Source organism: Acomys minous, assembly GCF_964271855.1.
Source record: "Acomys minous genome assembly, chromosome: 4".
Taxonomy (NCBI): Eukaryota; Metazoa; Chordata; class Mammalia; order Rodentia; family Muridae; genus Acomys; species Acomys minous.
The window spans coordinates 103,334,590-103,358,669 of NC_140486.1; the positions used below are offsets into that span (position 1 = coordinate 103,334,590).

Below are 24,080 nucleotides of genomic sequence, written 5' to 3' on the forward strand. Positions count from 1 at the left end.
TACAAATCAAATGTGAACCATTTAAATCAAGACCATGGCAAGAATTTATACCTACATGAGCACTGTTCCTCCATGTAGGCCAACTTGTGTATTTTATTATTAATTATCGTTTTGAAAACAAGAACTTTAAAAATAGGCGTTATAAAGATAGGCCAGTGGCCTTGAAGATGAAAATCTCTTCCTGTTTGTATTTTCTAATGTCACTTCTCTATTCTCCCTCATGATTTTAGCTACTGAAGCAAAATTCCACTGCAGAAGACATACGCAGAGAGCTGTGTGAGAGCTACCCAGGGTACACTGCAGACTATGCCTTCTCTTGGCTTACTCTAGGAAAAAATGTTTTTAACAAATTTTGCCTTTCGAACATAACACTTTTAGAGTCTTCTCTCCAGGAACTGAAATATCTGGTCTCTCAGGTGAGTGCAGCTTATGTATCTTAGGCACAATTAGAAGGGTTATGCTTCCATTCTGGGGTCCTCAGGCTGACTCACTGTGAACTAATTATTAAGCAAGTCTGTAGCCCACTTGGATGGGGAAATAATGCCTAGAGTATTTGGAGAACTTCAGCATAGTTTGCTCCCACACAAACATTTACACACAGTGTTTAATGTTAAGTACCGGTTATTTATCATTAAAACATGCAAGACTGAAATGATTTGATGCTGAATTTGAAATATTACACATGGCTAATGTAGTATACCTCAGATAAAATATGGCTTGCCTGCGTGATGAATAAGGAATGCATTCCCTGAGACCTGGGAGTATGATTACACAGGATAGAATGCAAGTTTAATATTTAAACTATAATATAATATTAAACTGTAATATATTCTTGTCAGAAGTTATAAAAACGAGTAAGGTCTTGAGAGCAAACTTTATTTGGTGACTTTTGATGAAAGTGTTTATCCCTGTTGCTCAAGCATCACACCTTGGGAGCTAGTGCTATCCTGTTAAAAGTGCTAGTCTTAAGTGATGATGGCAAAAACAAGAGACCTAGTCTAAGCTCAGTGCAACCTACATGTGAGGAAAGGTTTCTCCTTTCCCCCTCGATTCTCTAAATTATACTGCAAAAGCAACTTTTAATTTTACTTAAAATGTATCTTTTAGTAGTCTGATTTCCAAAAGAGCCAGGTTAAGGGCACCGTTGTAACAGCTCAAATATAATACAAAGCTCTCACCGTCTTTGGATTTATAAGAGGGTTGGAGATGGAGCTCGGTTGCCGAATGCTGGCCTCAAGCCTCCAGTCCTAAAACAAACAAACAAAAAATCTTCGTCACTTAAATTCAGTCAGGTAGAGTAGCCTACGTGTCCCAAGATATGCCATTCAAAATCAGTCAGACTAAGACAGATGGAAGGTTCGTCTCGGCTGGCATGAAAGGGGTTACAGGGAGAATTGCATTGGGTGAGAACATGATGAAGAAATACTTCTGAAGGCACCAGCTAGATCATGTGATTCAAAAGCCATGCTTTCGCTGGTTTGTTGATAGTACAGAGCCTAGGTAGATTCATGCACAGTTACCTGTTCATTGTGACTAGTGTGCACAATGTTGTCACAGAATCCGGAAACACTTTATTCTACTATGTATAAGAACGTGTATAGTAAACACGTTGGTGAATGTATTTCTACATGTGCCATAAGTCTATCTATATTTCCTGCATTTTTTACACACATGTTGATTTTTGAGGGCTCTCCACTAAAAATAGGCATCCTAGTTAGTAAAAGATATGGGGGACAATGTGCCTACAGTTCCCACGGAATGTATTAAGAAAAGCAAAACAAAACATCACTCAGGATCGTCTGGACACAGAAGGGAAGCTGGGCATATGAACGCACAGTGACTGTGGGAGCGTGCAAATAACCTGTGTGAGCTCAAGCCAGACCAAAGCCCACCCCAGAGGGGAGAGGTAGACATGATGTCTTTGTCAAAGAGGCATGACAGCTGATAGATGCCCAGAAAGGGAGAATCAGGCCACACATCTGAGAATATATGCACAACACAAATAGGATTTGATGGGTCGATTTTTTAAAAAAAGACACAAAGTTGGTTAGGTCTGGAAGGGGTAGTGGATATGGAAGGTATTAGATGGTTATGATCAAAACACAGTGCATTAAATTCCCAAGGGACTAATAAAATATTTTAAAAAGAAGAACATTTAGGAAATAACTTGGTCTTAGAAAGTTACCTTTTATTTCTGAATATCTAATCTAAAACATTTTATATCAATGCTATTTTGTTAATCAAACTTTAAATGTGCTAATACTTGAAACTTGAAGGAGAAAAAAAAAATCCAATTGATGTTGAGAGATGTTCACAGTTTTTCCAAGGGAGAGATGGCTTCAAATTGAGTGAGGATTTGAAAACACTGCGAATGTGGAAAAACTCAGTTTCTTAAGGAAAAATCTTTTTTGAAGAGAGTAAACCATGCGATTACAAATGTTAAAATATCATTTTCCTCCCTTCTCTGCGGTTTGGCTTTTGAAGATGTCCAGTGACCCTGACAACCAGAAGAGGGTGTTCCAGGGGCTTGTCCAGGCGCTTTCCTTTTTCTCCCAAGTGCAGCAGCAAAGAGAAGTTTGGCAGCTTCTGTCAAGTCTTCCGGACGTGTTCCAGAATGACACCTCACTGAGCAGTCTATTTGGCGTTCTTCAAAAGGCAAACAGGTAAGTAAATGGGATGTTAAATAGAATACAATTGCTCATGAAGAAGTCTTTAAAGAAAAATAGTCCCTGCGAGAATGACTGTCAGATGGGTCATTTAAACACCGGGGAAGTGGTCCTTGGCATCCTGCTGCAGACGTTAGCAAGGGTGGTTGAGTCTGTCAGTTGAGTGAAGTAGAAAGACATGTTGTGTTGGATCATCGAGGTCAGCAGGCATCCGTGAGGAGGTAAGAGGAATGCTCACTCCAGAATTTCATATCATTCTGTGGCCTGGTGTTTTCTGAGAAGGAGGCATAGAGCTGAGCCAAGCCAGCATGGATCAGTTCCACAGGATCCTTCGGGGACAACCCCCGAGCTATGTCACCGAGCTAAGTAAGAATAAAATGTCTCAGTAGGGGTTTGCTTTGTACCACTCAATATAAAACATCCCTGTTGGATAAAGTTGACTCTAGTTTGCTAAATGAGATTGCCTTCCCATTTAGGAGGAACTTAAACAGGAACTTAAAGAGGACAGGAACCTGGAGGCAGGATGCACAGGCTATGCAGAGATGCTGCTTACTGACTTGCTCCCCAGGGCTAGCTCAGCCTGCTCTTTTATAGATCTCAGGACCATCAGCCCAGAAATGGTAACAACCACAATGGGCTGGGCCCTCTCCCATCCATCACTAGGAAGATGCCTTACAACAGGATCCTATGGAGACAGTTTCTCAGTTGGGGTTCCCTCCTTTCAGATGATGCTAGCAAAGTTGTCGTAAGAGTAACCAGCATAGATGAGGACGGCATTGTTTGGTATATATGGCTATGTGGATTTAAATTTTTACTTATGGCTTGTAAATATATGGCTTGTAAATTTTTTTTTTCCATTTTGTCTGTTGCTTTTACAAGACAGTGTCATTTGACTTTTTTTTTTAAATCCAATTAAGCAACACTGCTTTCTAAGTGATCTAGTAAATTTCTGTTGAGTCCTGTGTTTACTATACCTGATATGATATCACGATAAGTGTGAGTTTTAGATATTTGGCATGTGCTAGGGTGACAGGGGAACAGACAACTCAGCCTTAATTTAAAAAATTTAAAACCTGTAGTTAACTTAGTCACTCAAAAACTTTGAAATGAGCTTCGAACATCTTGAATGTGTGACTTTACTTCTACAAAAGTCTGTGAGTTTAATGAAATTTAAACATGGTGCAAAGCATCTCAATTAAGAATGCCAATAGGTTGGGTCAGGAGTGATGGATCGGAGGTTAAAAGTAACTAGTACTTTTACAGAGGACCTGAGTTCAAGTCCCAAAACCCAACCAGGCAGTTCACAACTACTATAACTCCAATTGCAGTAGATCCAACACCTTCCTCTGGTTCCCAGGGACAACTTTGCTAATGTTCACACTGTCACACATTGACACACATAACTTTTTAATAAGTGAATACCAATACTTTAAGCTTTAACAACCGTATGTGGCCAGTGGATAGCATCCTGGAACTGATCATACTTCAGTTGTATTGGAGAACTTTTGATTCATCCCTAGGCTAAATTATTCCCTGGAAAATGATTATTTTCAAGTCTAGGGAGATGCCTCAATGGGAAAGAACACTTGCTACACATGAGTAAAGACCTGACTTGAAGCCCCTAACATAGATATGTGGGCATGGCTGAGCATACCTGTAGCCACATCACTGGGGGAGGAGATCAGTTGGTTCCAGGAGTCAGCCTGACTGAATTCAGCTCACTAAGGGATCTTGCTTCGATGCAGTAAGGTAGAGGTGATGGAGGAAGGCATCCTGCAATCCTCCTCTGGTCCTCATCACTGTGTGCCTGGATACGTGCAACTGCAAACTCATGGGTCCCCTCACTTTGTCCCTCTCGCACACACCATACCACACACACAATTATTCTATACTGAACCAATATCTTCTAAGAACAATATACTTGGATTTCAACCATTATCTGATTTTACAAAATAATTACTTTCACTTGAAAGTGAAAAAAAAAGAGAGAGAATATAACGTGAAGATTTATGTTACTCATGAATCTGTACTGAGACTCTTCCTGTGTCAATATAAAACACAGGAGAGGTTTGAAGATACAGAGCAATAAAAGGTTTTAAATGTTCTGGTAACTTCTATATTGAATACTAAACAACAAATGATGATATTTTATGTTTCCTGTTAAATAGAAGTCTGTATTAAAATTAATTTTGCTTTTCCTAGCTTTTTCAAATGTGACTATTAGAAAATTTAATTTTGGTTGTGAGCCTAGCTTTTAATGGCTCCACCTCAGAAATTTTTAAATTAAATATAGGTCAGATTATTTTTATTAGAACACCATTCTGAAGTAATATCCTTATTATTATAGCTTACTTGACATGGCATTAAGAGCCACATTTCCTCAAATTTTCATCAAGTTATTGTCTTGTTGCCTTCTTTGGCCCTTTGTTGCACAAATTAAAGGGGCAAGTGGCCTCCTAGAAGTTTTGTTTCCTTATTTCATCCTGTTTTTTATAATCTGTGTATTAATAATCTTTGAAATCAGATTATGCTGTTAAGATTCCAACAATAATTAGCAGAAATGAGCACTATCAAAAGGGTCTATGAAGGATCATACATGAGTCTCATCTTTTATGAGGAGAAGATCATACTGGGATATGAGTCATGAAACTTTAAAAAAATCTTTCTATGATGAAAGTGACCTGTTTTGAATAATTTCCATTTTACATGATTAAATAATGGGTAAAAAAAATGTATGAAGAGAACGAAATGTATCTTGATCCATGGTTCAAATTATTTCAGAGGACGAGAGCCAGCATCTCTGGTGTTTCAGTTTGCTGCAAATAAATTCAGTCTGCTGACAGCTTATTAATAATATCAGTAACAATGATGCTGTCTATTGCCGTGAGATTGCTGAGTGTTCAGTCATTCAGTTTGAAACAATAGATCAGATGTATTAGACCAAGTGGTGAGTCTTGGAATCTTTAACATGAAGCTCGTTTAGCTGTGTTCATGGTTACCAGAGTTCAGAGACAAGATTAGGAACCAGGAGATACTCAGCAGACTAGAATTATACTACTGAAGGTTCTTGGAGCAAATATGAAGCAGTCCAAATGTCGACCATTCTACAGAGAAAGCAGAAGAGAACCAAATACAGGCGCACTCCTGTGACAGAGCATTGTAGGCAGACCTGGGCAATAAGTCTGCGTTCTACGTTCCTCCTCCCGGCCGTGTTGGTGCAGTTTCTATGCTAGAGATCACATGTAGACTGAAATTAGCCAGGCCAGCTCTGCTGATTACTAACCAGATAACCTTGGTAGGTTATTTAGCTTTTTAAACTGTACTCATCTGCAAAATCAAATCAAATCAGCTTCATGGAAACACTGGGGACCCAAAAAATTTAAATACCTGCATACATAATTTATGTATATTTATATTATGTATATTAAGAAAGCATGCATACCAATTTATATGCATGTGTGCACATTATGCTAGAAATTACCTAGGAGATACTTACAATTTAGCTTTCATTCACAAGACTAAACTGATCTTAGTTAAAATATAGGGGATGGGGAAATAGAAGGATCAAGAGGGTCCTAGAAACCTACAAGAAGAACATCGTAACGGATGGATCAGGGCCCAGGGGTGTCTGCTCAAACTATTGCACTAACCAAGGACAATACAAGTAGTAAGCAATCACCCCTACTCTGATCTAGCCAATGGACAGGACATTCTCCACAGTTATGTGGAGAGCAGGGACTAACTCTGACATGAACTCTGATACCCCATATTTGATGACCTCACTTGGTGGAGAGCCCTGGTGGCACTCAAAGAAAGAATAGGCAGGCTATCAAGATAAGACTTGATTAGCCTGTGACCATAAAGTGGGGGAGGAGACCACCCCCCTCAGCCATGGACCTAGGGTTGGGGTGGGAGGGAAGGAGGAGCGGGAGGATACAAGTGATGGGATAACAATTGAGTTGTAATCTGAATAAATTAATTAGAAGAAAATGTTAAAAGATTCCAAAGATACTGTAGAATGCTCCGGACCTTTGTATTTACATACTGGATCCAGTGCTAGAGAAGACTTTCAGCTGGCTGATAAAGAACTTGATAGAAAGAAGCTAGTGGCTCAGTCATGCTGTATCAACTCTGTAGTGGCAAATGATTGGCAGTAGTCTTTTGTCCTCAGAGCGCCGGGAACCAGCAAGATGGCCCAGGGTCCCTGGCACGCAAGTTAAACTGCTGACTCAGCTCTGGTTGTTGGTACAAAGCACTATGTTTGTGAGATTCAGACGTCCTCATGCAGCAGCCGCATCTCTTTTAGAAATGCACTAGTGACCATAAAGGGACGAAAGGGGCAGTTCTTGAATATTCAGTTGCTACTTGGAGACATGGAAGAAGCTCAAGCTAAAGTGAATTGGCACTTGTGTGTCCCCAGTGTGGACTGCCTGTCTTATTGGTTACATAACTCACAAAAAGCCAGTTCAGAGGGTTTGGAGATTAAATTTGAGCTGCGTTTGGAGTAGTGCCTGTGGGCCACTTAGGGGACAGAATATGGTCTTTAATTAGCATGAGCTCTGCTTTAAAAAAAATAATTTCCATACCAAGATATTCATATGTATGACATGACATGCTTATGTAATAATTACTCCTGGAACGGGACCTAGGCTTGACTTTTAACAAAAATAGTTTCTTGTAGTTAATTTTTTCCTTTAATTAAAAAAGAGAAGGTTTCACTTCAGTGTGGGCTACTGAACGCTCCTGTTCGTCATTCTTAGCAGGAAAAACATAAACAAAACATCTGACAGGACCTTTGCTCTCTTCCTTCAGGGTCCTTGAGTACAAGTCTTTACAATTCTGGAAACATCAAGTTCTCTGTTCTGGTTCAAGAACAACGTTGGGGGATTTTGTGCATGAATAGACAATGAAGTAATTAAATTACAGAAGCCGACTCTTGACTTTTATAGGAATCATTTTCTATACCGTAGCCATTGTCTCCTTGAATAACCATTTGTTTCTGTCTGTGAGCCCTGAAATGCAATCTGGCTTGCTCTGTTTCTCCCCTCGTTAGGGTGCTGCTGGCGGTGCAGAAGGTTTACCCACGTGTTCAAACCGACGCGGGATTCAGCACCCTCCAGAAGTCTGTTAAGCATCTGCTCAACACTCTGAACTCCCCAGCACAAGGTACTGCATTTCCATCTTGCTGTACTAAATGCAGCATCACAAACGCCCACCGGGAAACTGAAGCACAGTACAACTGACACAATCACGTATCTACACAGCAAACTTCCTAGATGAGGATAAATGCTACCCATAAACCCATGCCTGAGTTGACATGTGAAGTAAGGAAGCCATGGCCCCCAAGGAGGACGAATTTCCAGAAGTTTTCTTCTTACCTTGAGAAGTTATAGAATAGAAAAGGAGTGTCAGATGGTAAACCTAGACAAATAGACTTATATTATCATTTTTTTTGGAACAAAAAACTGAATTATAAGATTGTGCCCCCACCCCCCTTTTGAGACAAGGTCTCACTATGTATCTCTGGCTGTCCTGGAAATCACCACGTAGACCAGGCTGGCCTTGAACTCACAGAGATCTGCCTGCCTCTACCTTCAACATGCTGCGTTTAAAGGCGTGCGCCACCACTCCCAGCATGCATCTTCGTTTCTGAACTTGAATTTTTAAAAAGCTTTCAGAAAGAATGCTCCAATGGTAAAAAAAAAAAAAAAACAAACACACACACACACTCACACACACACACACACACACACACACACACACACACACACACACATACACTCTGGCAACCTCCTGAAAATGTGTGGTATACATCAGAGCATAAACAACCTGTCAGGAAAACAATCACCTCCAGGGAAACTTACTGTAGCATGTGGCGTATGGGTCATAAGCGTCAGCCTTGAATATATATATAATGTCATTACCCAGTAACCACATGGAGACTGTCGGGTGGACACATACGGGCACACATGAAGGTTTAGAGCTGTGAGGAGCAAATCCCCACCTGGGCAAGCAAACATAGGTTAGCACGTACCTCTTCTGAATGAACACAGAGTTAGGCTTCCTTGTCTGTGTTTGCCAGTTTTCAAACACATAGCCTTCTGCTCTTGGATTCCAAGCAAGCATCCTGCAAGCACCAGACAAAAAGATGACTGTTCATCATGACTTCACAGTTGCCCTTTGGAAAGCAGGCTGTGGAAGCCCAGGAAGAATTCTCAGTGCAGAGCCTGACATACTTAGATACCAGCTTCTGCTGGTAAAGAGACGATTTTACCTTCAGTTACAGAAGTAATGACTCATTTGCAAGGTTGATTGTTTCTAATGTTAGTGTTTTTATGAAAACCAGAAGAAGTTTACTCTCTTAAAAGTCTAGGCCAGAGAACCAAACAGTCCGCTTAATTATTTCCTGATTTTTTTTTAACATTTGCATTTTAAAGACTTGAGAACTTTATATTTCTCTGCTCATTCTCTCCTTTCATCTTCAGACTAAATTATTAATAGTAAAAACAATATAATTAATAACAATAATATAAGTAACATAAAGCAAAGTGATTAACTTAAAGATTTTCTTCCCCAAAGACAAAAGCTTATCCATGCCTTAGAAGCCGGAAGTAAACACTTCTTTTTTACTAATGTGACAGTAAAGCCCTTTCCTGGCGAATGGCGTAATTCTGTTTTCTATATTTCCATATTTAACAATGGTCAAGAGTTATATCTATGACTATGCTAATGACCTTAGAAAGTATTAAAGCATGCCAATGGATGGTCAAGGTCGCAAGAAAATGCTATCAGAAAAGGTATTTTTAATCTGTAAAATTGGATGTTTATCTCCTCTTTGTCATTAAGCCTAAGCACTTATGAGATCACCAGTCTGGGGGCAGCAGTGCAAATGATACACTCAAGTCTACTTCCCTAGTCATTTATTCCAGGCCCCTACTTGCTTGAACAGAAATGTCATGGCCATTGAAAGTTTCCATGGGGGGGGGGGGGGGACTGGCGAGATGGCTCAGTGGTTAAGAGCACTGTCTGTTCTTCTAAAGGACACGGGTTCAATTCCCAACACCTACATGACAGCTCACAACTGTCTGTAATTCAAGTTCCAAGGGATCTGATACCCTCACACCAATGTTCATGAAATAAAAATTTAAAAAAAGAAAAAAAAGAAAGTTTCCATGGGTATTTCTGGGAATTCTTTAGGAAACTCAGATTCCAACCAGTAATGCTAATTTATCTACACAGGAGTCTCTGACCACAAGCGCAGACACTTGCCACCGTGGCCAGGTCAGCACATGCTTAGTCTTCAGGGCTTTTAGCCGTATATTTGACCTTAATGTAGGCGTGTCACAGGGAGCAGGCTTCCTCTCCAGGCTTTGCATTCACTTAGGGCAGAGAGATTTGGTGACTCCTAGCAGAGCTGCTCGGCTCCTGCAGCTCTCACAGCAGCACTCTTTCAAATGAAGAGCATAATCATACTTTCTGTGTCAACACTACGTGATCTTAAGATCAAAACAATTCTGAGACATCATCCCATTGCACGGCCAAAGGCACTGGCTTTACACTTGCTATTCTACCAGCAAGAGGCCAGTCTGAGAAAAGACCCTATTCTCAAAGCCAGGTCCCTTAAGCTCTTTTATAGATAACCTCTCTCTTGCATCCTTTCAGACTCACTGGGGCACATAGTGGAATATGCCAGTAAACTGCCATCAGGCTTCAGAACCACTCCTCTCCAGCCACTGAGGGAGTGTGATGTGTCACACCACACTTCTCCACACATGACAAGTTTCATAGCCGTGCCTCAGGATCCTACACACCCTGTACCTCCACACTTCCTGCTTCCTATGATATGCCTCTAATCCAGCCTGAATTAAAACACACTTGGGGTACCCTCTGAAGCAACCACACCAGTCATGAAAACATGGGGACGCTCTCGTCTCCTCTCTTTGTCTTAAGGTGTCTAATTCTGTACTTTGCCCCACCTGGGGTCCCTGGATCCCCAATATCGAGTGGTTCTTTCTACAAAGATTGAGCTTCAGGAACAGAGGTCATTTTTGTGACTCATGGGCATGAGCTTTTCTGCAAAATCATAAATCCAGTGAAATAATATTTTAATATAGAAGACAGGGTGGGCAAGATTGCTTAGGAGGGGAAGCACTTTCCTTGAAAACCCAAAGACTTCCCTCTGTGTGTTGTGGCACATCTGCACCAACATTCATGCACAAACTAGACACATGTGCAACAATAAATCAATAATTAAAAATTGATTATTAAAGCAAAGCGATGCTTCCTGGCTTATAGCCAGCATAGCACAGATGACTTCGCATATCTGTGTTTATTCTTATGTTATTCATAAGACTCACGATATGCAAACAAGCTAGGTGTCTACCAACACAAGAATAGATAAAGAGAATAAATCTCCTGTACATGATGAAACTTTCAGCTGTTAAGAACAATGAAATTAAGAAAATTTCAAAGTGAGCAAGATAGGCATTGAGGAAAAAAAATGGTTTTACATATCTTCCCATTGGGGGAAAACCCAGAAAACTCAATAGATTTCTGTCCTTAAATTTTTTTAATATACGGATATCAATGAGCAATGGTACAGTAGTGAGTATTACTGTTGCTGAGGTGTATTTCTGAGTGTCTTTGTTGCTCCTCTTTCAACATGACTATACATGTTCTATAAGGAGGGCAATAATATTCGATTTCCTTTTGGATGAATCTCAGAAAATTGCACTCCACTGAGCAGGAAAACTGAAAAGGTCATTCTGACAGTTACTAGAGGCCAAGCCAACTCAGACACGAAAGATACAGAAGGGAGATATTAAATTCGGGGATATTCTTTTATGTGTATATTAATTTCAAGAAAATAGAAAACATGAAAAAAAAAGTATGGGTGTCTGCATAACTTTGCATGGGGACCTTTTCAGAAGATTATGGGACACATGACCTAGGAACAATGGAAAAAGCATTAAGGCAGCTAATCTAATATCCTTTTGAAAACAGCGAGGCCACTGTTAAAAAAAAAAAAAAAAGACGACAGCATCCAAGCACCCCGGCCCACTGTAAGCAGCATCTGAAGATGAGGCTGACACTCTTCCTAAGTGAGGTGGCTTAAAGCCCTGGCTTTAGTGTTTTCATTTATGCCGTGGCTGGTTAAGGAACCTTCCATTCCCAGGTTTTCACATTTCTACGCCTTCATTCTCCTTATAACTCAACTTGGAGAACAAGCAGAGCTGTTGGCTTTTTTTAACTTTGGAGGAAGAACGCTTTGTGGTTAGGTTTTCATAGCATCCAGCCTGGTAGTTTTCTCCCACCCTCTGTGGCACCTTGTTTGAGACAAGGCACAATCTTGCTTCCATTGACCAATGCTCGCCCATATGTGCATTCCGTGACTGCTGCCTGCTTTTTGCAAGAAAGTACAGATTAGAGATGGCAAATGCTTCCTAGGTCTACATCGGAAGTACCCAAGCTGGGGTCAGGTCAGGGTGACAAACAAAACAATCCAGGGACACATTACACTGAAAGTAGTTTCCTTTGATTAACAAATTGCTTCATTATGTTGTTTGAAAGTCACCTATGAAAGAAGGTCTTAGGACAAACTAATGTGGTGATCTGATGTGTGAATTAAAAAAAGGTTGTTAGAAATTCTCTAGTAACTGTTAGAAATCATTTAAGTCAGGATTATTTTAATTAATGGGTACAGTTCCCTACAGATGCCTTAAGCATTTACAACAAAAAGAACATGAATATTGTTTGTAAAAAAAAATTTTGCATTTGGGGCTGGAGAGATTGCTTAGAGGTTAAGAGCACTAACTGGTCTTCCCAAGGTCCTGAGTTCAATTTCCAGTAAGCACATGGTGGCTCACAGCCATCTATAATGTGATCTGATGCCCTCTCCTGGCCTGCAGGTGTACATGCAGGCAGAGCGCTGTATACATAAAACATAAATCTTTTTAAAATTTTGCATTTTCCACTATTAATCTGACTTACGATGATTTTGCGGGGCGGGGGGGGGCAGGGGGAGAGGGAGAGAGGTGAGGAGTAAAGTGTCCTTGAACAAAAATGTTCTGTTTTGACCCTATATATTATTGCTGTAGGTGACAATTCAACGCATGTGTGGAGTGATGATGGTGAAGATGAGACACTGTCCCCAAGCAGTCTGGCTGCACAGTAAGTTGTGTTTCCAGGTTAACCATCCAAATAAGCAAAATCGTTCATAAACCCCATCATCTTGGAAAACCATGCAACAGCAGAGTTAAAGGTCAATGTCAAACTGGCGTGAAGGGGAAACTGATTTGGGCAGATGATGCAGTTTACCTTTGATAACACTGAATGAGGAACTCTTTTTTAATTCTGAGCCTGGACAGCTGAGGTGGTCTGCCGTGTCTGGAGTAGTTATTCTCTCCCTGGGAGGAGAGATGTGTAGGAACTTATTTCCAGATTCGTGAGGTCTTTTTTTTTTTTTTTTTTGAGTGTTAAGCATCTACCTTAGCCTATTCAGTTCCCATAGGAAAATACCATAGACAAGGCGGCTGAAAAATGATGGCAGGTTCTTTTTCACAGTTCTGCATAAACCCAGGGTCAAGGTGGGAACAGATTTGGTATCTAAGAAGAGCCTACTCCCTGGATCATGAAGGACACCTTCCTTCCAAAGCTGTTTTTATAGACCACCAGTCCCTCTCACAAGAGTTCTGTCCCCAAAGACTTCACATTCTAAGTTCATCATCACTCTCGCACTTAAAATGTCAATATATAAAATTCAACACATTCAGACCATAGCTACATCCAGACTTTTTTTTTTTTGCATTGCTATTTTCTTTCTTTCTTTCTTTTTTTCTTTTTCTTTTCTTTTTTTTTTTTTTTTTTGAGTTTTAAAGAGTCATAATATCTCAAAGCATAATCAAGATAATGCAAATTGTTTCTGCTTTCAGTAATGTTCACATAGGGGGAAAAGATTCTAAATCATTTAATTTTGGACTTCCCCAGGAAGTGACAGCAGTCACCACAGTGTCTAAAGACCACAGATGTGAGCAGATTTTTGAGGAACTCATAATTAGAATAGGGACTGCAAGCAGTTCCCTGTGGTATCAGACTTAGGTGAATAAGTGTAGCTCAAGGTAAATTTAGAGACTAGTTCATCTTGTAGGCAAAGGTTGCTTTAGCTTGATAAAGCATGCTATTTACAGTTCTCAGCATTTGGTCACCCTGAATACATCTTTGCTCAACTGCAAATTGGCACAAATAAAGTCTAAGAGTTAAAAGGACAAGGGGAGGATAGATCAATGGTACTGAAACATAGAGAAGAGCTAGGAAGTTCCAGAGTGCGGCTGCATAGTAAGGTGGCTGGAGACAACAGCGAAGTGCTGTCCATTTCAAAAAGCTAGGGAGGGGCCGAAGAGACAGCTCATCAGTGGAGAACACTGGCTGCTCTTTCAGAGGACCCGGGTTCCCTTCCCAGAACCCACCTGGCAGCTCACAGGCATCTGTATCTCCAATCCCAGGGGATCCAATGTCTTCTTCTGGCTGCCACAAGAACTACACACATGTGGTATATATGCAAGCAAACAGCCATGCACATAAAATAAATTTAAAAAAAAATGAGACCAGTCTCCTTATGTAGCCTTGACTGGCTTGTAGCTCACTGTTTAGACCAAGTTGGTCTTGAACTCACAGAGACTGGCCAGTCGGCATCTCCAGAGTGCTGGGATGAAAAGTGGGCACAATCACATCAGGCGTTAGTAAAATATTTTTTAAAGCTAGAAAAAAGGCTTTTTGAATGCTTTTGCCATAGAGAAATAATAAATGTTTGAGACGATATACATAAAATCGTTTAAACAAGAGTAGTGTGTAAATACTGAAACACTGTATTGTATCTCATAAATGTGCATACTTTTTGCCTTTACACAGCATCTAAAACTAACTAAGCTAACAAAAACAACACTTATTTTAAGCATTCTTTTTTTTTCTAAGATAGAATTTAATGGAAAGGTCACTAATTACACTAATTACAGTTCAGTTCTGAGCAAAATCCGCTTCTGGTTTTTCTTGCCTCCACTCCCCTCATCTGTGCTGGCTGGTCCAGGCACTTATCTCAGAGAATTCCTGGACAGTCTCACTTTAGCTAGGCTGTCAATATCAGATACCTGGACCTTTTGATATCTTCCTAGATAGCTATCATATAATAATAATAATAATAATAATAATAATAATAATAATAATAATATTAATAACTTTTAAATACTCTATAAGTTGACACAGTGGATGCTCATTGCTGAGGCTTGGGATCCCCCATCACAGGCTATAGGCATGCATAGCATTGACAGACTCAGCACACCTGTCTTGTAAATTTCTCAGCAGCTGCTGTCAGTTTATTAGAAGGAATCCAATACCTGTGAGACGGGTCTTGTGATTGATGAAATTAAGGAGTTCCTTTCGACTTTCTCTCCATTTCCATTTTAAAATAATCACCCCATGGCAGTCGTGGCACAAGATAAGAGGGAGACTTTTTCTAGCATTGGCTTAGTTCTTTTGAATGTTCCTTTGGGACCCACTGTTGTTAGCTCACATTCTTTAATATTACTGCCTCTCCTTTATTACTAGATGTGTTAGGAGATGTCTCACCCACTAGCATTCTGAGAAAATATAAGTTAATATCTGACAGAACTTGTTATTAGTTACTTTGCCAATTGTTCAGCATAACTCAAGGCGTATGTCTCCCAAAGAGGCATTAACATTTATCCATTCTTTGTCACATAAAAGTAGACAATAATGGAAGAAGAAGCCACAGGACAAAAATACAGCCTTATGGCTGGGGTGACAGGGGAACATACAACACACACACACACACACACACACACACACACACACACACACACGAGCATGCATTCAGAGCTGTACAGGCTTTGGTGAACAAGTGGACCCAATTTCACAGGAGTCTTGGTATCCATGCCAACAAATCATACTTTAAATGACTTTGCTTCCGTTTTATATGGCCTAATCATACGTTCTTATCTAATTTACAGGCTCCTGATCTTGGAAAATTTTGAAGATGCCATCTTGAATATTTCATCCAATAGTCCATATTTTCCTTATTTGGCATGTATAAGAAACATGACGGATGGCTTGGCCAAGGGATCCCCAGGTGATATTCTCAACTCTGCCATGGTTTCAGCTTCTAATTGGTTAAGACATTCGCTTATTAAAGGGGGAGTTTTAAAAATATGATTTTTCATATTTATACTTCGGTTGTTGCTAAGTGGCTTCCTATTAAAAGGGAATTTATAATATTACTATGCTGTCCTCTTGCTGCTTCTTGCACTCCATGCTTACCTGAACAAATATTAGTAGAATGGTTTCGTACTAGATGTGACAAAGGCAACCTTGGACAAATTGCCCAAGAACCCAGAGTCCTTCGGAGCCCATGCAACCTGACATTCTCTGTGCCCTTAGTGTTCTTACCGTGTTGAAAGACTAGGACTAACAGCCAAGGGTTCCAGAGTTCTCACATATTACACAAACAGATACTCTCAGCCTTCACATATTTAATTTTCCATTTTCTAATCCATTTAAGCAACCATAAAAGACTGCAGTCAAATCAAATGTTCCCCGCTGTTCTCACACACATTCCCCTTTTTTCTACACCCAAATAGTTTATGAAACACAGTATCAAGCAAACAGTACAACACATACCTAAGCCCACAGTTTCCCAGGCATAAATCAGTTATGGCTGAAAGGAAGTTCTCAGGACTATACAGTCTAGCCCCCTGACATATTCCAACCTAGGGTATCCCAGAGTCAGAAATAAAAACATTATTTAATTCACAAAGAGCCAAAGCTGTGTGGGTATCTTTACTAGAAACTTTTTTTTTTAATCTCTAAGCAGCCTATCTGTGATTATTTTAAAAATAATGAACTCTGCAGTCCACGTGGCTCAAAGAGGGTTAATTTTCACTCATTTTATATTTATATTGCACTACAATATTATCCTTAAAATCCTTGCTGATAAGTCAGGATAAAAGTCTCTTTGAGATATGCTTTCCAACCATATCTTGTGATTCTCACAAAGTAATTCCCCCTCCCTCCTCTGCAGATAATCTAAAACTTCTGCAATCCACAATTCGCTTTGGAGACTCTTTTCTTCAAAATGGCTCCTATGAGGACAGCTTCCCTTTATTTCCCAAAGTCCTGAAGTCCAAGGTAAGCTATGAATGGAATTAATAAATATAGGAATAGCAACACTTTTGGTGACACGTGAAGAAGATTACGTTAACATATCTGATTATCCCAGGTGCCTTTGCTTCACCCACAGCTCTGTTCTGTTCAAACAGTGACAAAGGTGTTTGCTTTCAAATAACGGTTCTCAAAATCGGCCTCAGCATAAACTGATCTGTCAGAGTCCATCCACTGTGCTCACGAACATCCATGGACATGCCACAATATGCTTATCTTGTTAGGCTTCATAATTTGGGGGTTTGTTGTATCACTTTTTATAAACTTGACCTGTCTTTAGCTTTTTAAATCCATAAAAGTAGATTTCAGAATCTAATATCCAGCCTTCATGGTTCTCAGAGATCTCAAATGTTAACTTATCTGTTTTTCCTGTCATCAGATTAGAAACTAAGAAGTCATATTAAGATGTGTGACCCTGAAGAGGGAAAGCACGGTGGGGGGAGGGGGAAGGGAGGGAACCCCAAAAATGTAGATCTCTTAAGCTTGAATCTGCCCCGCTCATGTGTCTTTTGTTCACGCCGTGTACCGATTATCACAAGATCCATTTTTAAAGCAACTCTATTAAGTTTTGAAACTGTTTTCCTAGTAAGAACTGCAGTTTAATTGGATTTATGTAGCCTGGAATAAAGTTAAATTAGAAGTGGTTTATTTAGGGAAAGCAAGTGATTTGCTGTGTGGTAAACAAGCTGTAATTAAGCAGGCACGCAAAACATTATGTCCATGTATATTACAGATAAATGTGCTCATTAGACTACCTACCTTTTAGCCCCAGTCTTCTACATGAATCAAAGTTTCTAATGTACTTAATTTAGCATTATCTTAATTTATGCAAATGAGAAAGAAGTCATGCATTCACCCAGGAAGCTCTTATCCATCTTTCAAGAGTCAGTGTAAATGTCACTCCTGCAGCACTAGACTGTCACCTTTCCCTTGTTTCCCAGACATCTGTGCCTCCTTAATTTATTTTACATTTATATTGAATGGTGCTATCATCCTAACAAAGCTCCTTGCTGATAAGTCAGGGTAAAGTCTCTTTCAGACATGTGCCCACGTAACCTTGTGATTCACACGAAGCCGTTCTCATTCCCTTCTCTGCAGACAACGTAAGACTCCTGCAGTCCACAATTCGCTTATAGAAAAAATCCTTTCTTCAAAATGGCTCCTATGAGGACAATTTCCTCTTCTATTTATAAGATATAATCTCCATCCCCTGAATTCTTATAATCCAGCCAGAGGAGAAAACAGAAGGCAGAGTCACAGTTGCAACACAGTGAGATAAGTGATGTGGCATGTGTAACCAACTGGGCTGACTGTGTAAAGATATGCTATCTAACTCAGCTTTATGTATGGGGTACAGAGATGAAAGGAGTGAGCTTCGCTGAGAATATAATACTTCCTCTGTGTCTTGAAGGCTGTGGATGATTAGGTCACACTCAGACATTCCAGACATGGAATCTTGTGTTTGTCAGAAGCCAGAGGCATGAGCCTCAAAGACAAGTGGAGGCTACTTGGGGTCACAGAAGGTGAAGGTACTCATGGGAAAGGAAAGAAAGGGGCTCTGGAGAAAGACCACACCCAGGCCCTAAAAACTGTTGTATTAGTCAAGGAGTTTGAGTTTGGTCTTCAAAGTATCCAATATGAAGGCGGCAAATTCTGCGCTCTAGAAAGAGATTAGAATGGAAGAAAGTTACGTGGGCCACGTCTGAAATAATCGAAACAAACAAACAAACAAACAAACAAACAAAGAACACAGCCTGTGTGGAGCCAGTACAGGGAACAGAAGTAAGAGAGAGTTTCAAGTGTGGTTCAGGAGGTCAAACTGAGGAGAGGCAGAGGAAGCGGGAGCTCTCAGCACTGAGACTTCTGGCCTTTGGAATGCATTGCTTAGCTTTGTAGTACGGTGTGTGTGTGTGTGTGTGTGTGTGTGTGTGTGTGTGTGTGTGTGTATAACATTTCCCTAGAGCAGAAACGCTAATGAATTCAGCCTTCTTCATCTTGAAACCACACATCCCTAATAGTAAAGGTATGATTCATGACGGTATGAATGAGGTTATTAAGGCAGAAGGCCAACAGTAGCCCTGTGTTCTCTGAGCTTCTACGCGGTACATGTCCATGAAAGAATGAAGCTGGGCTCCTATCGTTTTTTATAAGTTGGGTGGCTATTGTTTCTTGCAACGTGGCAGTCATTTGGAGTCCATAGGCCCCCAAATTTTATTCACAGAGTTCCCTTCAGCAGGCTAGAACCCCCAAAGCACCAACTGTCTACACACTGACAGCATTCCCTTCTGCTCTAGCCTACACAGTCCGTTGTTGACTGTCTGTGTTCTTTCTTTCCTAATTGTCTATTTTATCTCCAATTCATTGTGCCCCCTTCTCCCCCACCCCCCCACCCCCCCACCCCCCCTTGCCTCCCCCTGGTCCCTTTGGGAGAGAAGGTGACTTCCCAGGTGCACAAAATAAAAAGTCATATTGGGCAGGAATGCAGATAATATTATGTTTATTGTGATGCTTTTACATTTTGAAATAGACCTCTCCTCCTCCATGCACACACACATAGACCTTTATTTACTGGCCAGGGACTCAGGAGCATTGAGGATTTATTGATTTATGTCCATAGTAGTATAGAGTATTCATGATCATGTTAATTAAAATTCTCCTTCATTTAGGAGCTACTGGGCAATGGGGAAGCCCATCATAGCTGGAAAATAGAGTTAGGAATGAATAGTTGTCCAATTATAGGCCTGAGGTGTTGCCTGTGATAAAGGAGACAGAGCCTCTACATGAGCCTTTGGCGAATCTATAGTCTAAAACTAGCACATACTTTGTTTAAGACAACGTCTCACTTTATAGCTATAGATAGTCTGAATTCCCTATGTATCCCATGATGGACTTAAACTCTTAGTCCTCTTGGCTCTGCCTCCTGGTGCTGAGATTACAGGTGTACACCACCACATCTGGTTTTACTAACAAATACTGTGTAGGTGTATGTGAGTTGCAGACATATGAGTTTGTGTCCTCGTGCACTCGCGTGCACGCATGAAGAAGCCAAAGCAGGATGTGTGTGGCGTCTTCTTCTGCTGCCCTCCAGCTCACGGCCTTGACTCAGGGTCTCTCAGTGAGCTGAAAGCAAGGCAGCTGAAAGCTGAAAGCAAAGATCTAGGGGTCTCCCCTCCCACTGCTGGGACTCCAGGCATGGGTAGCCAGTGAGTGCTGGGGATTCAATCTCAGATCCTCATGCAGACCAAGCAATCTCACCCACTGGGCCGTTATCATAGCAACACTAACAAATATTGTCTAAGAGAACTGTAGTCACTGGGTTGATGTTTATTGTTAATGCTTCCCAAAGATTCTAAAAGTGCACGGCCAATGCCTGCATTGCTCCGAGAATAATGCTCCGAGTGTGAATCTTAGGACACTTGTGACAAAGGTTCCTCCTTGGTGTCTGTACACTTCTCAATACCCTCCATATTATCTACACTGATTTACGTTCTTGTTTCAGAGAGCCAATCCAAACTTCTGCAATGTAGCTAAATACCCAACTTCTCTTCCTATAACCTTTATCTCATCCACCTCGACTATACTATATGGACTTGTGCTGGTTTCCCATTTAGGGATGCTGACCTTGCAACTACAAAACAGATTTCTACTCAGTACAAGTCACTAAAGGTTGCTACATCTCAAACGCAACTAAAAACGTATTGACCCAACATTATTTATCCCTTTATTTCAGCGTGCATCAAAAAGAGTCCAAAGAGATGGCTCAGTGGTTAAGAGCACTGGCTCTTAACACGTTAAGTTTCTAGCACCCACATGGCAGTTCACAAACCTTCATTACTCCAGTTTCAGGGGATCTTACACCCTCTCCTGGCCTTATAGGGCACCAGGCACACATATGATGCACATATATACATAATACATACATATGTACATACATATATACATGTAAAATATGAACACATAACATTTTTAATTAGCAAATAAACCAAAATTTTACATTTGGGAAGGCATCAAAGGGTAGGCAGTAGGGATGTGTAGAAATCTGCCTCCACCAATTAGAGGTTTAAACATATCTAGTATTTGGAGAATCAAAGTCAAGAATAGACAAACCTGCAGTTACACTATGCAAAATGATTGAGTCTATTTCAGAATGGAAAATTTCTTATAGCAGTGAGTAGAATTTCCATATAATATGAAGTCATGTCAGAATGTCAAACCCAGAAGTCAATTACATTATTCAATACTGTGAAAAATGATATTTTTTTTCAGGATGGCCAATGACTGGCTTCTGAGTCAGTCCATGAGCTTACTGTAAACCTGTTGCTAAAGGCATATCATCTTTCTTTCCTCAGCCATGTGTGGAGAAAAATGCTGGCAAACCTATGCTCCTATTGGGAAGTGGTTCATTTCTTTCAAAATATAACTTCTTAGTGCAAACTGAGCTGCAATGGCAGCTTCCACACACAACTGAACTGGAGCTCCCAGAGGCAAATTATTTTCTCCCTCAGGATGTATTAATTAGGAGCCTGTCTGGAGGATACATGGGGCACAGTGAACGGTGTTCAAAAGTGCATGAGAGAGCATAGATCGTGAGGGTTACTGTGTGCTTTCTTGTGGGTTTGGGAGTTTAAGTCTGTTTGACTATTTCCGTAGGACAAAGCCACTTAGTTTTTCTAAAGACATCAAAAGGCAGAAGACAATATGAATAACAAGGCAGATTCCTAAAAACCAGGTCTATTGCCATGGGGCTGCTAATGCATGCTATAGCTTAAAAACTTTAAAAACTTTCTATTAAAATTTAATTGTCATAAGATACCATACCATAATATGTAGATCATAACCATTTTTAGCTGTAGGGTTCAGTCAGGTTAATTGCATTCACATTGTTGGGTAACCAGTCTCCAGAATCCCTTTCATCCTGTCAAATTGAAACCTTTTCTATTAGCGAACTCCTCATTTCTCTTTCCTCTCAGCCTCTGGGAATTCATAGTCCCTCCTTGACTTTCTGTGGTGTGAACTGCACTCCTCTGGGTCTCTGCTGAATTGGAGTTATATAGTATTTGCAAGTGGCTGATTCCATTATCATAGTTTCCTCAAGGTTCATTCATGTTGCGACAGCATGTCCTTTCCTATTCAAGGACAAATATCCATACACATATATGTATATACATATATGCATGTACATGTGTGTATGTCAGTATATGTGTGTGCATACATACATATATGTAGACATTAGACATTGTTTCATTTCTATATACTCTGACTGTCCATTCATCCCTTTTAGTTGTCTCTAAGGGACACTGGCATACAAATATTCCCTCTAAGCTCTACTTTCAATTCCCTGAAGCATAGACCCAGAAATGGAGTCTGGGCTCATATGCCAACTTTATTTGTGAGCTGTGAGGAAGTGCAATACTGTTTTCCATACAGACTCCACCATCTCACCCTCCTACCAACAATACACAAAGGTCATAATGCCTGTACACCCTCACAAATCTTGTTATTTTCTGGTTCTTTTTTGTTATATATCATAGCCATTATGATGGATGTGAGGAAGAAAAGGCTTTTTAAAAAGTTCAAGCCAAATCTGCCTTCCGTCTGCCCTTACACATGATATAAAATATAAATTAAAGAAAATTTGTGGAAGTGATTGTGATTCCAACTGTATTTTTAAAAACTACCTTTTCTCAGAATTTAAAGATTTATTTTGGCCTTTCTTTCTTTGTTTCTTTCTTCCTTTCCTTCTTTCATGTGTGTGTGTGTGTGTGTGTGTGTGTGTGTGTGTGTGTGTGTGTGTGTGTGATGGAGGGGCACATGCCTGTGTGGGTGTGTACATCTCATGCCTACAAAAGCCAAAAGAGGGTCTGATATCTTGGAGCTGGAGTTTGCAGGACAGCTGGCTTGTTACATGGGTACTTGGATATGAACTGCAGCCTTCAAAATTGTGTAGCAAGCTCTCTTATCCACTGAGCAATCTGACTATCCCCCTTAATGTTTAAAACTACATTTTAAAAACCTGCAGACCTATACCACTGGGAAAAGCAAGCCTACTATGTGCCAAGGTTTTACAAGTTTCTTAGGAGAGAGCAGGATACCCAAACAGCAAAGGGCACTGTATTTGTTATAAAGCTAACCCCAATGCCAATTAACTAATGCATCGACAGAAACATCTTTTACGGAATCAAATTTGGTTACTTATTTTCAACTACTAAATATACCAAATAATGTGACTAATCTATTTTCTTTTCTTTCTCCTCTCTGGGAAGCTGTCTCAACTCCAAAACTTGACAGAGCTTCTCTGTGAATCAGAGACCTTCAGTTCGATAGAGAAATCCTGCCATTTCTCTGACATGAGCTTCAAGAGGATGTGTGAAGACCACGCCTTTCATGTGCAACTGATTGAAGCAGCACAGCTGGGCGCTGACATTGCCACTGGCTTGCTGTACCACGACAATATCGTATCTGCAAAGCTTAGGAATCTGCTTGCTGGAGATCCCAGCAAAATTGATCTGGATATGGACTGGTTAGTTTTCCCGTGGTCTTCTCCCTTGGTGAAACCCTGTCTCCAAACACTGGTGCACCTACGTGAATGTGTTCTTCTGTTCTGTCCCAGGTTCCTGGAACAGGCACTGCAAATGACCTACTTGGAAAATATCACACAGTTAATACCGAGTGTAGAGGCCATGCTGCATGTCAACACCAGCGCGGACGCTTCAGAACAACCAGGTGCTTCCCTGCCTGCAATTTGTAAAGACTTATTAGGATGCAGTTTTTAGAAAGGCTTTTTCACAGTTCCCAGCCATACCTGTTTTCCTGTCTGCCCTGACAGTGAGGAGCCTGACACTTTCCAATGTGGCCACTTGTCTAAAGCAGACACATTAAGCCAGGTGGGGCTGAAACCCAAAACAATGTTATGGCAACACGATTTCCAAATTTGAGCAAGTTAAACCATTTGCCTTTGTTTCTAGATATAGTAACATGCATTAGAGAGTTGGCTGCATGAAGAAGGATGCAACGTGCTTCCTTCTGTGAGAATAATTTGATTTTTTAAAAAAACGCTAAAAAGAATGCACAACTGTGTGCAGAAATTTCAATTCAGAGCTCTGCATTGGTATTCAAAGCACGAAACACCATGCAATATACTTCTTCTTGACATAACACCTAAATATTAAAAACAAGGACGATCTG

At 40.4% G+C, this 24,080-nt stretch overlaps 1 protein-coding gene and 1 long non-coding RNA gene across 2 annotated transcripts in view; one reads left to right on the top strand and one right to left on the bottom strand.

Moving 5' to 3' along the window:
* ABCA12 (ATP binding cassette subfamily A member 12) overlaps positions 1-24,080 on the top strand; it is a 160,080-nt gene that overhangs the window by 64,529 nt on the left and 71,471 nt on the right. Inside the window, exons 6-13 of the mRNA XM_084779830.1 lie at positions 231-416; positions 2,485-2,663; positions 7,720-7,832; positions 12,764-12,836; positions 15,689-15,807; positions 16,756-16,862; positions 23,159-23,415; positions 23,506-23,618. Of these exons, the coding sequence (XP_084635956.1) occupies positions 231-416; positions 2,485-2,663; positions 7,720-7,832; positions 12,764-12,836; positions 15,689-15,807; positions 16,756-16,862; positions 23,159-23,415; positions 23,506-23,618 (1,147 nt within the window). The remainder of the gene's footprint in view (positions 1-230; positions 417-2,484; positions 2,664-7,719; positions 7,833-12,763; positions 12,837-15,688; positions 15,808-16,755; positions 16,863-23,158; positions 23,416-23,505; positions 23,619-24,080) is intronic.
* Positions 1-24,080, bottom strand: part of LOC311596431 — a 222,000-nt gene that overhangs the window by 4,218 nt on the left and 193,702 nt on the right. Inside the window, exons 4-5 of the long non-coding RNA XR_014778834.1 lie at positions 8,701-8,793; positions 1,179-1,247 (exon numbers count right to left, since the gene is read on the bottom strand). This is a non-coding gene — a long non-coding RNA (uncharacterized lncRNA). The remainder of the gene's footprint in view (positions 1-1,178; positions 1,248-8,700; positions 8,794-24,080) is intronic.